Below are 15,380 nucleotides of genomic sequence, written 5' to 3'. Positions count from 1 at the left end.
CCTGACTACAACATACCAGGATTTTGAAAATATTAGAACGTTAGGAGGAAAAAAAGAAACGATTGCTAATCCTTGCTAAAGGATTAGAACATTCGGAGAAAAAAAAAAAAAAAGAAATCATCGCTAAGCCTTGTCATTACATCTCGCTCAATGGGTACCCATCTGGCGTACTGTCTGCCCATCCCCCGGGCCTCTGGCACCTCGGGGTACGCCACCCCATTTCCCAGCCCCCAGGAACGGAGGGCTAATGGTGGCTAACGACTGACCGATACAGAGCAGTACCCTGAACCAGGCCGTGGGCCCAGCCACGTAATCCTCACATTCTCCCAACAAGGTGGGAACTGTTACTATCCCCATTTTACAAACAGGAAAACGGGACAGAGACAGGTGAAGCGACTTCCCCAAAGTCAGCCGGCTGGGAAGCGGCAAGCGGCACCGACGGGATCAGAGTGCAGAAGAACCGGGCCCCGAGCCATTCCCCTCCCCTGCCTCCCAGCTGAGAGCCTGTGGACGTGCGTGAGGACATACACAGCTGGACGATCCAAGGCGATTTGGGCCCGACTTTGCACAGGCATCTATCGCGAACTACACGCATTTCCACGACGAAAATGCACACACCATTCTCGACCCGGTTTTGAAAACGAGTTTTCACAATCTTCAACGGGAAATGTGCTTTGTTCATCTGAAGACAAGTAGATAAATAAAGGCAAAAGCCTGTTTCACGAGGAGCCGGGGGCCAGAAGTTGTTACGGCCCAGTCTGACCGGGGCTTGCGGGCACCACCCTTTCCTGGCCATCCCATGGCCTCCGGCAAACGGCTTCGCCTCCTTTGTCCACCAGCAGAGTGGCTGTGGGAAGAGTGCCACCTCATAAAGTGGTCGAGATGACATGACAGCGTCCATAGAAACGGCTGAGCCCAGCACCCCAACCCAGCGGATACTCGGTGAACGTGCGAGTCCAGAAGGCACGGCCTCCCTCCAGCAACCCCATCCCAGGCGCTGCCGGTCCCTAAGCACATTCCTGCTTCCCGCAGAGCACGGCGACCCCGGCGGCGGCTCGGGGGGGGGTGGGGGGGCCCGCCGGGAGGGCCGTGCACCCCGCTCAGGCCCAGGAAGGAGGCAGGCTGCGCACGACCTCGCGGCGGCACCGCGAAACTTAGCCCTGACTCCTCACTTGGGTGAACTCCCCGGTCAGGGGAGAGGATCGCGGGCCGGGTCCGACGCGCTCGGGCGGCCGAAAGAACGCGGGCTCGCCCACCTGCCGCGCCGGAGGCTGGACACCCCTCCTTCGCAACATCCCCGGGGCGTCCGGCCCCGGCCCGCCGCGCAGGGGAGGGGGCTGGGCACCGGGGAGCGACCCGGCCGCGCCCACGCGGCCGACTTCCCCCAAATCGTCTCGCTCGCAAGCCCACGATTTCCAAGAGGGCGCCGAGGGAGGAGCGCGCGGCGCTTCACAAAGCCAGGTGGGCGGCCGCGTCCCGGCCGCACGTGCCGAGCCGCCGGGACCCGGACCGGCCCCCGAGTCCGCGCGGCCGCCGCCTCCGCGCCGCCGCCCCCCCCCCTCGTCCCCCGCCACCCCGGCCGCGTGTGCCGGGCAGCCACGTGCGCGCAGGGGCCCCGGCTGCCCCCGTCTCCCCCCTCCCCCACGCACCAGGTGAAAAGCTGGCTTTTGAGCCCGCTCAGCAGGCTGCACGGCACCCCTGCTGCCCCGCCCCCGCCCCCGGCACACCCCACCGCCCCCCGGGCACCCCGCACTCACCAGATAAAAAGCTGGCTTTTGAGCCCATGCAGCAGGCTACCCAGCCCACCCCACCCCCCCACTGCCCGCGGGCACCCTCGCCCCTGCGAGGCACTACCCCCCCGGCACTACACCCCCCCCCCCCCGCCCCGCACTCACCAGGTGAAGAGCTGGCGTTTGAGCCCGCGCAGCAAGCTGCCCAGCCCCCCCGCTGCCCCCCGGGCGCGCGGCTGCGGGGCAGCGGGTCCCGCCGGCGAGGCCGCCTCCATGCGGTCCCCTGCAGTCTGGGCGCCCGGAACCCCCCGACGTGCCGGGGCGGGGAAAACCGTAGGGGGCGGTGCCTGGGCGGCCGGCGGGATCCGACCCAGTGCCCGCCCGCGCGCGCGCGCGCTCGCTCGCGTGCCTCCCTCGTCGGGCTGGCTGGGCGCCTCCCCTGTCAGGCCCGCGCGGCCGGACCGGGCATTTGCAGATCAGCGCCTGGCGCCCCCGGGGGAGCTGCGGGTCGCGGGGCGCTGTCTGCCCCCGCCCCGGCAGAGGAGCCACGGCGACGGGTGGCCCCTAATATGCATGTCAGGGTCTTACGGTTCCCTGTCGCGAACCGGCACGGGAGGCGGTGCAAGGCTGTGCCCCCGCGCCCTGACCTCGGGGGCCGTGACTTCGCAGCCGCCTGAACTTTGCCAATTGGAAAGGAGCGGCTGGCTCCACCCCCTGACCGCCCGGCCTCCTCCCTCTGACTAATTTATGAAAGATACGTCCTATCCAATCTAAAAGAACTGAAGACGCTTTAGTGCTGTTCGTCTCCACACAAAACCTGGGTGAAACCCCAGGGGGATCGGGGCGACGCGTCCCTTCGGCGCGCCTCCTTACTCTCGAGTGGGTTGGGTGCGCTGACCTGTCCCGCAGGTGCCACCCGCTGGCGCGCACTCTGGGCGCCCGCGCTTGGACCACGCCTTGCGAGGCCTCTGTGGACCCAGGAGGACCGAGCTTCTGCGCTCGGGAAGCTCCTGACACCCACCCCCACCCTACCCCCCACCCTCCCCACCCTACCCCCCACCTCCCCCTACACACACACACACCACCCCCCACCCCCCGGCAGGAGGGGCCCACGGGTCAGGCAGAAAGGGGAAGATGGGAGACGAGAGAAAAGGTGTCTTTATAGACGGGTGTTTCCTAACCACCTCCCTCCCTGGGCGACGGGGCAGCGGGGGAGGAGGGTCTGAAGAAGGGGCAAGAGAGAGGTAAATTCAAACGAGCTGGCGGTTCTGTAAGAAAGTTCTAAGAAAGAACATAGATTTTGAAAACTGAAATGTAGCTTTAGGAATCCCAAGTTTAGCATCTTACAGGAACCCCAAAGTTGAAATGAACTTCTTTTGTAATTGTTGAAGAACATGGTCACCCGTAGAGGGATGACCGCACATCACGGTACAACAGCATATGGAAAAGAGCTCTACCAGGACCTGGGAGGATGTTCTCTAGCTATTTTTGAGCGGAAAAAAGCAAGGTATAGAGAAGTATGTTTAATGTGATCTCATTTTTGTAAAGCAAACAACCCGTTACACCTTATACATTGACAGGGTTTAATTTTACTTGATCCGTGTACTCCTGGAATATAGTAAGAAATATCCCCACACTTTTGTATTCTCAGAAGTGGCATATTGCAAAGAAACACACTTCCCATTCGACTTAGGCAAGACTCAAAAATGCTCTCTCGTTCCCCTAGGACAAAGCCAGACGCAGAACCTACCAAATGGCTAAATTCCTCTTCTTCCTCCAGGCCTAGGAACTTTAACCCACATTAGTCTGAGCCAGCTTGTAACCCACATTAAAGGGTCCCCCCCTCCCACCCTCCCCCCACCCTGCCCAGTTCCCAGTATGGTTGCCTCAGGGTAAAAAGTCCTCAGATCTGCTATTCAATCGAGCCACCTTTTCATTGCACTTTCTTCCAGGGCAAGAGTCCCCTTCCCACTCCAATAATTCTTTCAAGTCAAGTCTCTTATCTAAATCAGATTTGGTTGTGGTTTGTTTGTTTTTTAAATGTTTATTTTAAAGAGAGAGAGTGAGAGAGCACCGGTTGAGTTGGGGGGAGAGGCAGAGAGAGAGATGGGGAGAACGGAGCTGAAGCGGGCTCTGTGCCGACAGCAGAGAGCCTGACTCTGGGGCTTAAACCCACAAACCGTGAGATCATGGCCTGAGCTGAAGTCGGATGCTCACCTACCGAGCCACCCAGGTGCTCCGTTTTTGTTTTTGTTTTTTTAAGATTTTATTTTCAAGTAATGTCCACACCCAATGTGGGGCTCGAACTCACAACCCTGAGATCAAGTCCCATGCTCCACTGACTGAGCCAGCCAGGTGCCCCAGATTTGTTTTTTTATTTGACAATATATATACATATAGTTATGTGAGCATAGAGAAAAGTGTAGGACACATGTCAACACAAGTAACCTTAGAAAAGTTAAGGGATACAGAAAAAAAAAATTTTTTTTTAAGCCTGTGCTTTAAAAAAATACTCCAGCATGTATGACATGTCCCTTTTATTTTTTTTTTTCAATTTTTTAAAACTATATTTATTTATTTTGAGAAAGAGACAGTGCAAGCAGGGAGGGGCAGAGAGAGAAGGATACAGAGAATCCCAAGTAGGCTCTGGGCAGTCAACACAGAGCCTGATGTGAGGCTTGAACTCATAAAACCATGAGATCATGATCTGAGCTGAAACCAAGGGTCAGACATTTAACTGACTGAGCCGCCCAAGGATGATGATATAGTCGCTTTTATATATAAGTGTTGTGTCTAAATATATGAGATTAAAAGGTAGATTTAGATGTTGTGGCAGGCTGAATAATATCCCCCTCCCAAAATAACCAGTTCCTAATCCCTAGAAGCTGAGAATGTTGCTTTGTATATGTGGTGTCTCTCCTGATCAGATGGGGGCTCCCAAATGTGAGGTGACCTGATTGAGTAGGAGCCAGTGTGGTAGGCCAGTGAAAAGATTCACCCAAAGTAAAACAAGGGAGATAGAAGTTTAGTGTATACTCTACAAGGGAACTTTGGGCCAGGACAACACAGGAGACCCTGTCTGCCACAGGCAGTGGGGTGAGGGCTGTATTTAAAGGGAGAAGATGAAGAAGTATGGGGAGGTACGAATTTTCCTTTTTCGGTACCTGCGTCTAGGTGAAAGTAACCCATTGGTCAGGTAGGGCTTACAGATATTTTGAGGTGGGTCGCCTAATGGGCCGTTTGTATTTGGCCAGGGGGTTGATAAGTTGATATGGGCCCTTTCCACATTCCATCGCTCCAGCCTGTTGCCTAAACCTCGCCTCTACAATATGGTGTAAAAAAAAAAAAATGCAGATGTGATTCAATGCTGTATCTCGAGATGTGGAAATTACCCTGAATTATCTGGTGACTTTTAATTAATCACGGGCATCCTTATGAGACAGAAGCAGATGGAGGTTTACAGAAGAGAAACTGACACTGTGATACAGGCGGAGATTGGGAAACTGCGCTTTGAAAACCCACAAACCAAGAAGTCAAGGCAGCCACTGTGAGCTCAGAGCCTCAAGAAGGAAGTAGCCTTATCGGTAGCCCAATAAAACAGATTTCGAACTTCTGGCCTCCAGAGCTGGCAGAGAATAACCTTGTGTAGTTTTAAGCCACTGCATCGGTGGCGATTCATTACAGCCGCCATAGGAAACAAATGCAGATTGTACACCCTCTAACTTGTAGGGATCGTGATACACTATCAAGCGAAAAAAGCAAGTTGCAGATTTGCAGAATAATTGTATAATATGATTCTGTTTTAGTAAACACCACCGACGAAGTAACTAAATATCTTCACATATACATATACATTTTTATGCATGTATATATGCTTGCTTGTATCTATATGAGGAAGAAGGTGTGGGAGAATATATACCAGGCCATTGATTTAAGTCATGGGAGTTATGAGGGGGGAGGGTGGGGGGAGAGGTGGAGAAGGGGGATAAGGGAGTGGCATTATATGTCTTCATTTTGTGTTCTTACTGTGGGCCTATGCTACTTCTGCAACTTGAAAAATATTCAACTAAGACGTTTTGTCCACAGGTCATGTCAATCCTAATTAACATATTAGGCTCAATGTATCACCCCCACGGAAAAATGAGGTCAGGAAATATAGTCAACCATTGATGTGGATTCTGAAGTTATGGACAAAGTTATGGGGCACCTGGCTAGCTCAGTCGGTTGAGTGTCTGACTCTTGATTTCAGCTCAGGTCATGATCCCAGGGTTGTGTGGGATCAAGCCCTGGGTCAGACTCTGAGCTAAGCGTGGAACCTGCTTAAGATCCTCTCTCTCTCTCTCTCTCTCTCTCTCTCTCTCTCTCTCTCTCTCTCTCTCTCTTTCCCCCTCCCCCCTTCCCCCTCTGCCCTTCTCTCCAACTCATGCTCTTTCCCTCAAAAATAAAATAAATAAATAATGAAGTTATGGACAAAGTTCTACTTAGTTTCTAAACAAAAAACCTTCCTCAGAAAGTAGCAATAGTAGTTGCTGGGGCACCTGGGGGGCTCAGTCAGTTAAGCGTCTGACTTCCGCTCAGGTCATGATCTCGCAGTTTGTGAGTTCGAGCCCCACATCGGGCTCTGTGCTGACAGCTCTGAGCCTGGAGCCTGCTTTGGATTCTACGTCTCCCTCTCTCTGCCCCTCCTCCTCTCACTCACTCTCTCTCTCTCTCTCTCTCTCTCTCTCTCTCTCAAAGATAAATAAACATTTTTAAAAATTTACAAAAAAAATTTATATGAAAAAATAGTAGTATTGCTCTCAAATGAGCTCATCCCCTGACTGAAGATTATTGATCAGACTACATTATTTTGGTTTCAGGATTAAAATATATTGAGCGGATCTGTGGGCATCAATCCACAAGGTTTTGTCAAAGGAAATTTACTGGAAAAAAAATTATTTAGTGGTTGGGAAATTCTGCACACAATAGCCCTTGCTTCCTACAAGCACCAAAAAACAACTACCTCTTATTGAGTACCTACGGTGTGCCAGACCCTTCATATACATTTTCAGTTCTGTTCCAATTATCTATTGTATATATCAAATCACCCAAAATATTAGTGGCTTTAGACAATAATCATTTTGTTATCTCTTGTGGTTTCTGTGGGTCAGACATTTAAGAAGTTCGGGGCCAGGCGGCTCTTGCTTATGGCCTTTCATGCAGTTGCAGTCAGAAGGCAGCTGAAGCAGGAAGGTGGGGGTGTCGAGGGGTGGTGGGGCTGGAGCATCCAGGGACTGACCAGACTCACTCTTCACTGAGTTCTGTGTCGTCTCCTGTTGTGGGCTAAAATTGGGCTTCCTCACAGCCTGGTAACTTTGAGGTAGTTAGTCTGCGTATATGGCAGGTGGTTCCTCCCACCTCTAAGCTAGTGTCCCCAGAGAAACAAAAAGCCAAAACGTTGTTAATGTCCTCCAGCCAAAGGCCACCAAGAATATACACATAGTTAAACAAGCTGAGCTTATTACTCCTTGCAGCGAGGGAGAAAGGCCTCTGGGAGAACCACTGGCTGTCTCTGTAAGAGGATGTTAGAAAGAATAGGCTTGGGGCTTTGTTTGAATGATTTGAGGAAGGATGTAAGGAAGGAAGGATTTTTTCTGGGTTGAATGCTGTCAGACTGGATGCAATTCTGATTGGCATCTCAATCAATAAATGTTGGGGCACCTGGATGGCCCAGTCGGTTAAGCATCCACCTCTTGATTTTGGCTCAGGTCATGATGTCACGGTTTGTGAGATCGAGCCCCACGTCAGGCTCTGTATTGGGCTCTGTGCTGGGTATGTGGAGCCTGCTTTAGATTCTCTCTCTCTGCCCCTTCCCCACTCAAAGGCAGCTGTTCATGCACTCATGCACACACACAGACTCTCTCTCTCTCTCTCTCAAAATAAATACACATTAAAAAAACTACATCTTACGTATAAAGAGGGCACAACAGGGTGGGGACAAAACCGCAGTTGCTAAAGAGGCAGCAGCCATTCATTTTGACCAAGAGAGAAGGGAGTTGGTGTTTTGTGGGTGGCACAGTGATCCTGTTTTTTGCTTAGATAAAATTATGAACTGGCATTGCTCTGTCTCATTTTATCATGGTCTCAGAATAATCTTATCTTTGGACGGTACTCTGTGAGATTGTTTATGTCCAATAACAGAAAAAAATGGCCTAGCTATGAGTGCCAGGCCAGCTTCGAATGTTAAAGACTGCCTTTTTCTTTTCTTTTCTTTTCTTTTCTTTTCTTTTCTTTTCTTTTCTTTTCTTTTCTTTTCTTTGTATCTCCTTTTATAGCCAAGCATCAAAAGTCACGTGGGATCACCTTCATTATAATCACAAAGCCATCTAGGGGCACCTGAGTGGCTCAGTCAGTTAAGCATCAAACTTCAGTTCAGGTCATGATCTCACAGTTCATGAGTTCAAGTCCCACATTGGGCTCTGCACTCACAGTGTGGAGCCTGTTTGGGATTCTCTCTCTCTCTCTGTCTCTCTCTCTCTCTCTCTCTGCTGCTATCCCACTCTCTCTCTCAAAATAAATAAACTTTAAAACAAAATTTTAAAAAAAAATCACAAGGCCATCTAGATGCAAGGGGAGGGAACACAGACCTGTTCTGGATTGAATGTCTGTGTCCCTCCAAAATTCGTATGTTGAAATCCAATCCCCAGTGCGATGGTATTTGGAGGTGGGGTCTTTGGGAGGTAACTTAGGTCATGAGAGTGGAGCCCTCGTAAACAGAGGTCATGCAGCTGGTTCCCTTTTTCTCTGCCACGTGAGGATACAGTGAGAAGTGAGCACCTACAGCCCAGAAGAGGGCTCTCACCGGAACCTGACATGTTGGCACCTGGGTCTCAGGCTAGCAGCTTACCAGCTTCCAGAACAGAGAAATAAGTGTTTGCTGTTTAAGGCACATGGTCTATGGTAATTTGTTAAAGCAGCTCGAATAGACTGAGACAACCCCCACCTCTCCACGGGAGATGTGTCATGGGGAAGCCTGAGGAGAGAGAGTTCGTGGGATGGGAGATTTTGCTGCAAACATCTTTGGAAAATAGAGTCAGCCACAAATCCTTTCCAAAATGCTAGGTTATTAGCTCTTATTAGCTTATTAGCACTATTTTTTCAGAATAGTAACTGACCCTGACATCAAGGTCACCAGGCTGCTTTTCCAATTTAACTGACAAGCACCGATGAGCCTCTTTCTCAATATCTTTTTCTCCTTCTTTGTAAAAATAACTATAAATAAACATATTTTTAATTCTCACCACATACAACATACTGAATAATAAAAGCTGTTATGTTCATATCCATATTATGATTCTCATCAATCAAAAACCATAAGACTGTAATTCTCAGTATATTACCCAAAGCAATCTACACATTTCATGCAATCCCTATCAAAATAACACAAGCATTTTTCACAGAACTAGAACAAATAATCCCAGAATTTGTATGGAACCACAAAGACCCTGAATAGCCAAAGAAATTCTGAAAAAGACAAGTTGGAGGCATCACAATTCCCCAGACTTCAAGCTATATTACAAAGCTGTGGTCATCAAGACAGTATGGTACTGGCACAAAAACAGACGCATATATCAATGGAACAGAATAGAAAACCCAGAAATGGACACACAACTATATGGTCAACTAATCATTAACAAAGCAGGAAAGAAAATCCAAAGGAAAAAAGACAGTCTCTTCAACAAAAGATGTTGGGAAAACTGGACAGTAGCATGCAGAAGAATGAAGCTGGACCACTTTCTTACACCAACACAAAAATAAATTCAAAATGGATGAAAGACCTAAATGTGAGTAAGGAAACCATCAAAATCCTACAGGGGAACACAGGCAGCAAGCTCTTTGACCTCGGCCACAGCAACTTCTTACTAGACACATCTCCAAAGGCAAGGGAAACATAAGCAAACATGAACTATTGGGACCCCATCAAGATAAAAAGCTTCTGCACAGTGACGGCAAAAAATCAACAAAACTGAAAGGCAGCCTATGGAATGGGTAGAGATATTTGCAAATGACATATCGGATGAATGGCTAGTATCCAAAACCTATAAAGGGCTCATCAAACTCAACACCCAAAAAACAAATGATCCAGGTAGGAAATAGACAGAAGACATGAATAGACACTTCCAAAGAAGACATCCAGATGGCCAACAGGCACATGAAAACATGCTCCACATCACTCATCATCAGGGAAATGCAAATCAAAACCACAATGAGATACCACCTCACACCTGTCAGAATGACTAAAATTAGCAACTCGGGCAACAACAGGTGTTGGCGAGGATGCATAGAAAGTGCAACCCTCTTACACTGTTGGTGGGAATGCAAACTGATGCAGCCACTCTGGAAAACAGTATGGCGGTTCCTCAAAAAGTTAAAAACAGAACCACCCTATGACCCAGCAATTGCACTACTAGATATTTACCTGAAGGATATAAAAACAAAAATTTGAAGGGGCACAGGCACCTCGATGTTTAAACCAGCATTATCAACAATAGCCAAGAGGTGCCTGGGTGTCTCAGGTGGTTAAGTGTCCAGCTCTTGGTTGGACAGGATGTCACAGTTAGTGAGACTGAGCCCTGAATCGGGCTCCACACTGACAGCTTGGGATTCTCTCTCCCTCTCTCTCTCTGCCCCTCCCCCATGCTCGCTCTCTCTCTCCATCTCAAAATAAATAAATAAACTTTTAAAAACAAACAAACAAAAGTAATAGCCAAACTACGGAAAGAGCCCAAATGTCCATTGGTTGATGAATGGATAAAAAGGATATATATCACATAATACTCAGGCATCAAAAAGAATGAAATCTTGACATTTGCAATGACGTGGATCGAACTAGAGTGCATTATGCTAAGCGAAATAAGTCCAGCAGAGAAAGACAAATACCATATGATTTCACTCATATGTGGAAATTAAGAAACAAATCAGATGGACCACCTGGGTGGCTCAGTTGGTAAAATGCCCAGCTCTTGATTTCAGCTCAGGTCATGATACTGAGATTCACGGGATTGAACCCCAAACTCAGTAGATTCTCTCTCTCTCTGCCCCTCCTCACCTGTAAACAAACAAACAAATACACATTTCTTACAAATCTTTGAATCAAGGGGCGCCTGGGTGGCTCAGTCGCTTAAGTGTCCAACTTTGGCTCAGGTCATGATCTCATAGCTCGTGAGTTCAAGCCCTGAGTCAGACTCTGTGCTGACAGCTAGGAGCCTGGAGCCTGCTTCCGATTCAGTGTCTCCCTCGCTCTCTTCCCCTCCCCTGCTCACGCTCTGTCTCTCATTCTCAAAATTAAAAAATAAACAACGAAAAAAATCTTTGAATCCTTGGGGTGCCTGACTGGCTCAGTTGGTGGAGCATGCAACTCTTGATCTCAGGGTTTGTGGGTTCAAGCCCCACATTGGGTGTAGGGATTACTTAAAAAAATAAAAATAAAAATAAATAAAAATCTTTGAATCCAGAACCAATGTTTAAGGTAAAGTCATTTAATAAAATGTAAATGGGAACTTTTCAAATGTAATATGTATTTAACTTCCTCTTAAAGCCCTTATATAAAAAAGCTTATTTTAATTCAATGGAATAGGGGCGCCTGGGTGGCTCAGTCAGTTAAGCGTCCGACTTCGGCTCAGGTCACGATCTCGCCGTCCAGTTCGAGCCCCGCGTCCGGCTCTGTGCTGACTGCTCGGAGCCTGGAGCCTGTTTCAGATTCTGTGTCTCCCTCTCTCTCTGACCCGCCCCCGTTCATGCTCTGTCTCTCTCTGTCTCAAAAATGAATAAACGTTAAAAAAAATTTAAAAAAAAATATGGAATATTATTCATCTATAACAAAGGAAATCCTGCCATTTGCAACAACATGGATGAACCTTGAGGGCATTGTGCTAAGTGAAATAAATCAGAAAAAGACAAATATTGCCTACCTCACTTGTATGTGGAATCTAAAAAAGGTGAACTCCTAAGAAACAGAGTAGAATGGTGGTTACCAGGGGCTTCAGGGTTAGGGAAACGGGGAGATGTTGGCCAGACTACAACTTTTTTTTTTAATTTTTAAAAATTTTTTAACATTTATTTACTTTTGAGAGACAGAGAGACAGAGCATGAGCGGGGAAGGGGCAGAGAGAGAGGGAGACACAGAATCTGAAGCAGGCTCCAGGCTCCAGGCTCTGAGCTGCCAGCACAGGGCCCGAGGTGGGGCTCGAACTCATGAACTGCGAGATCAGAAACCTGAGCCAAAGTTGGACGCTTAACCGACTGAGCCACCCAGGTGCCCATCAGACTACTAACTTTCACTTATGAGATGAATAAGTTCTGGGGACCTAGTGTACAGCATGGTGACAGCAGTTAACCATACTGAATTGTCAACTTGAAATCTGCTAAGACAACAGATCTTAAATGTTCTCACTACCCCCCCCCCACACACACACACAAAACAAAAAAGGAAATAACTACGCCAAGTGATGGATATGTTAACTAACCTTAATGTCATAATCACTTTACTATGTATGTGGACGTCAAATCATCATATCATACACCTTAAACTTACACAGTGTTATTTGTCAATTATACCTCAATAAAGCTGGAGGGGGGAAAAACCCTTAAAGATCCTGTTGGGGCACTTGGGTGGCTCAGCCGGTTAAGCATCCGACTTCATGCTCAGGTCATGACCTCACAGTCCGTGAGTTCGAGCCCCGTGCTGGGCTCTGTGCCTGCTTCGGATTCTGTGTCTCCCTCTCGCTCTGCCCCTCCCCTGCTCACGCTCTGTCTCTCTCTGTCTCAAAAATAAATAAATAAATTTTTTAAAAAGATCCCGTTTCTAGCATCCTATTAAATATGTCTATTGCCACTATACTTGAGGCCCACAAAGACAAAGAGTGTCTTATTCGAGCTAAGCCTCCTTTTTTTTCTCTTTCACAGGTGTTCTAAGAAGATTGCTGTCAAGCTATCTTCGATTTGAATGGCCGGGAGTACACAAGCTGCCCGAAACGAAAATGTCAGAATTATTTATCATTAAACAGAGCGAATCAATAATGCTGTGTGCTTAGACGGCAAGTTTGAAGAATTCACATTAAAACCATTATCTTATTATAGAGAATATTGTAAATCAATCAACCAGGTATTGGTTGAATGCAAATTATGTGCACACCACAGTTCTCGATATGATCAGCATTATTCGAGACATGAAAACTACTTTTACCTTTTCTTCTGTGTTTCCTTCTTTCCCTCCACAAACATTTTTAGAACATCTGCTATAATCAGGGAGCCATGTAGGAGGCAAGGGAAATGTAATAATAAATGACACTTGGTCTTGCCCTCAAATTGTCTAAAATTCAATACAGAAGATCTGTACACAACAGAGGACTTTATCATCCAGGCAAGGAGAGGAGGCTTTGAAATAGGAGCATCTTTTCAGGATTATTTCTAAGTGTCAGCCAGCCCCTACGTCATGCCCTCTTTTCTGCTCCGTACCAGAAGATTTCTCTTCCCTTCACCTCTTCCAGGTGCTACTGCCCTTTTTCCTGAGATCACCCAACCTCTGAAATAAGGAGTTAAGGATTAACGAAAAGGAAACAGATGTGGAGTTGAACAACAGCAACAAAATATAAAAAAGAAAGGGAAAATCATCTGGAGAAACTGAAAGTTTGTAATTACCCCTCGCTATTTCTTACTGTCTAGTTCCATGGTTTCAAATACGACCCATAGGCTGATGACTCCCAAACTCTTTATCTCCAGTGTGGGATCCCCCCGAGGTGCAATTCATACATATGACTGTGTACTTGAGATTGCCACTAGGAAAGCTTAAAGACGTCTAGAACACGGCCCAGACAAAACCCTTCTTTCCCCGTTTCCTGTTTTCTTTGCCATTCACTCCAATCCCAGGATTTAGCATCTCAATGTATCAGTTCTCAAGCTGAGAAATTGAGGGGTCATACTTGATTCCTCCTTTTCTCTCATCCTCCCCATGCAATCCAAGAGCAAATCTTTTACTTCCACTTCCAAAAAACATCTTGAACCCACTCACTCTTCTCTGTCTCCACCACCGTAGGATGGACTACCAAAATCTCCAGCCTAGACCACGGCGCTAGACTCCTCTGTCATTTTACATATTCTGTTCTTGTCTCTGTACAATCGTTACTCAAAATGCCTATGAAATTAGGTCACTGTCCTGCTTATAAGCCTTCACTGCTGCCTGTTTTATTCAGAATAAAATTTAGGTTTCGTGCTCTGGTTCACAATGCATCTGCACACGTCTTCAACTTGCACCAGACTGTGCTTTCTATTCCTCTAACTCCAAATTGGTCTCGTTTCCTCCGCCTAGAATAATCTGCCTCTAGATTATTAGACCATAATCTCAGCGTGGTGTCAGCTCCAGTGTGACCTATTTAGAGAAGAATTCCTTGAGGTAAATTAATCCACTGTCTCCCAGTCTCCTATCAAATTTAACGGGTACATTTTTTTAAAGTTTATTTATTTATTGTGAGAGAGTCAGAGACAGCACGAGTGAGGGAGGGGCAGAGAGAGGGAGCGAGAGAGAATCCCAAACAGGCTCTAAGCTGTCAGCGCAGAACCTGATGCAGGGCTCCATCCCATGAAACTGTGAGATCATGACCTGAGTTGAAACCAAGAGTTAGACACTTAACGGACTGAGCCACCAGGTGCCCTGGGGTACTTTTTTTTTTTTTTTTTTTTTAATCATAGAAATGTTTATGACTAAATTGTGTTCTCCAATGTATCCTGCCAAGCAGAACCAAGGGTGCAGGGCCACCACCCTGGTAAACCAGAAGGCAAGACCACCCTGGTTGGAACCAATGACAGGGCCTCAAGCCAAAGAGCATTATTCTCGAGGCTTAAAATCAGATGGATTTGCCATGCTAGTGTTCTGACTTACTTGGCACCAGTGACCCCTTTCTTATTTCTGATTTCTCCCTTTTGGAAGGGGGATGTCTGTCCTATGCCTGTCCCACCACTGTATTTGGGAAGTAGATAATTTGTCTCATCGCACAGATTCACAGCTGAAGAGGAATTTTGCCTCAGGGGGAGCCATACCCTGAATCTCACCCATTCTTGAGTAAGATGAAATTTAGATGAGATTGTAGACTCAAAATTCAGGCTGGAAAGGGTTAAGACTTCTGAAGCTAGGGTAAATATATACTGCATGTGAGAAGGACATGCCAGAGGGCAGGGTGTTTTGGGCTGAATTGTCTCCCACCAAAATGCATATGCTAAAGTCCTAACTCCCTAAACCCCAGGACATGACAGTATTTGGAGGTCAGATCATTCAAAACGAAATTAAATAAAATGATGTCATTAGGATAGGCTAATCCAGTACGACTGGTGTCCTTAAAGAAGAGGAGATTAGGACACAGACAGTTACAGAGGGAAGACCATGTGAGGATACAGGGAGAAGACGGCCATCTACAAGCCAAGTAGAGATGCCTGAGAAACCAAACCTGCTGATGCCTTGATCCTGGACTGCTGGCCTCCAAAACTAAGAAAACGCATTTCTGTTGTTTATGCCCCCTAGTGTGTGGCAGCCCTAGCAAACTAATTCAAAAAGTATCTGAAATAGGCTTGTTTATTTAATTACTAATTAAAGAATGCCCCAAAGAATGCCCTGCTCTT

At 47.4% G+C, this 15,380-nt stretch overlaps 1 protein-coding gene across 1 annotated transcript in view; it reads right to left on the bottom strand.

Annotated features, from left to right (window-relative positions):
- The window catches only part of SLC35F2 (solute carrier family 35 member F2), a 57,794-nt gene extending 55,789 nt beyond the window's left edge, over nt 1-2,005 (bottom strand). Inside the window, exons 1-2 of the mRNA XM_053900638.1 lie at nt 1,896-2,005; nt 1,257-1,619 (exon numbers count right to left, since the gene is read on the bottom strand). Coding sequence (XP_053756613.1) covers nt 1,257-1,619; nt 1,896-2,005 — 473 coding nt within the window. The remainder of the gene's footprint in view (nt 1-1,256; nt 1,620-1,895) is intronic.
- Between the last annotated feature and the right edge of the window lie 13,375 nt (nt 2,006-15,380).

The sequence above is a fragment of the Panthera pardus genome, unplaced genomic scaffold, assembly GCF_024362965.1.
Source record: "Panthera pardus isolate Hobbes unplaced genomic scaffold, ASM2436296v1 HiC_scaffold_12, whole genome shotgun sequence".
Taxonomy (NCBI): Eukaryota; Metazoa; Chordata; class Mammalia; order Carnivora; family Felidae; genus Panthera; species Panthera pardus.
This window is presented reverse-complemented; position numbering and strand designations above follow the sequence as displayed.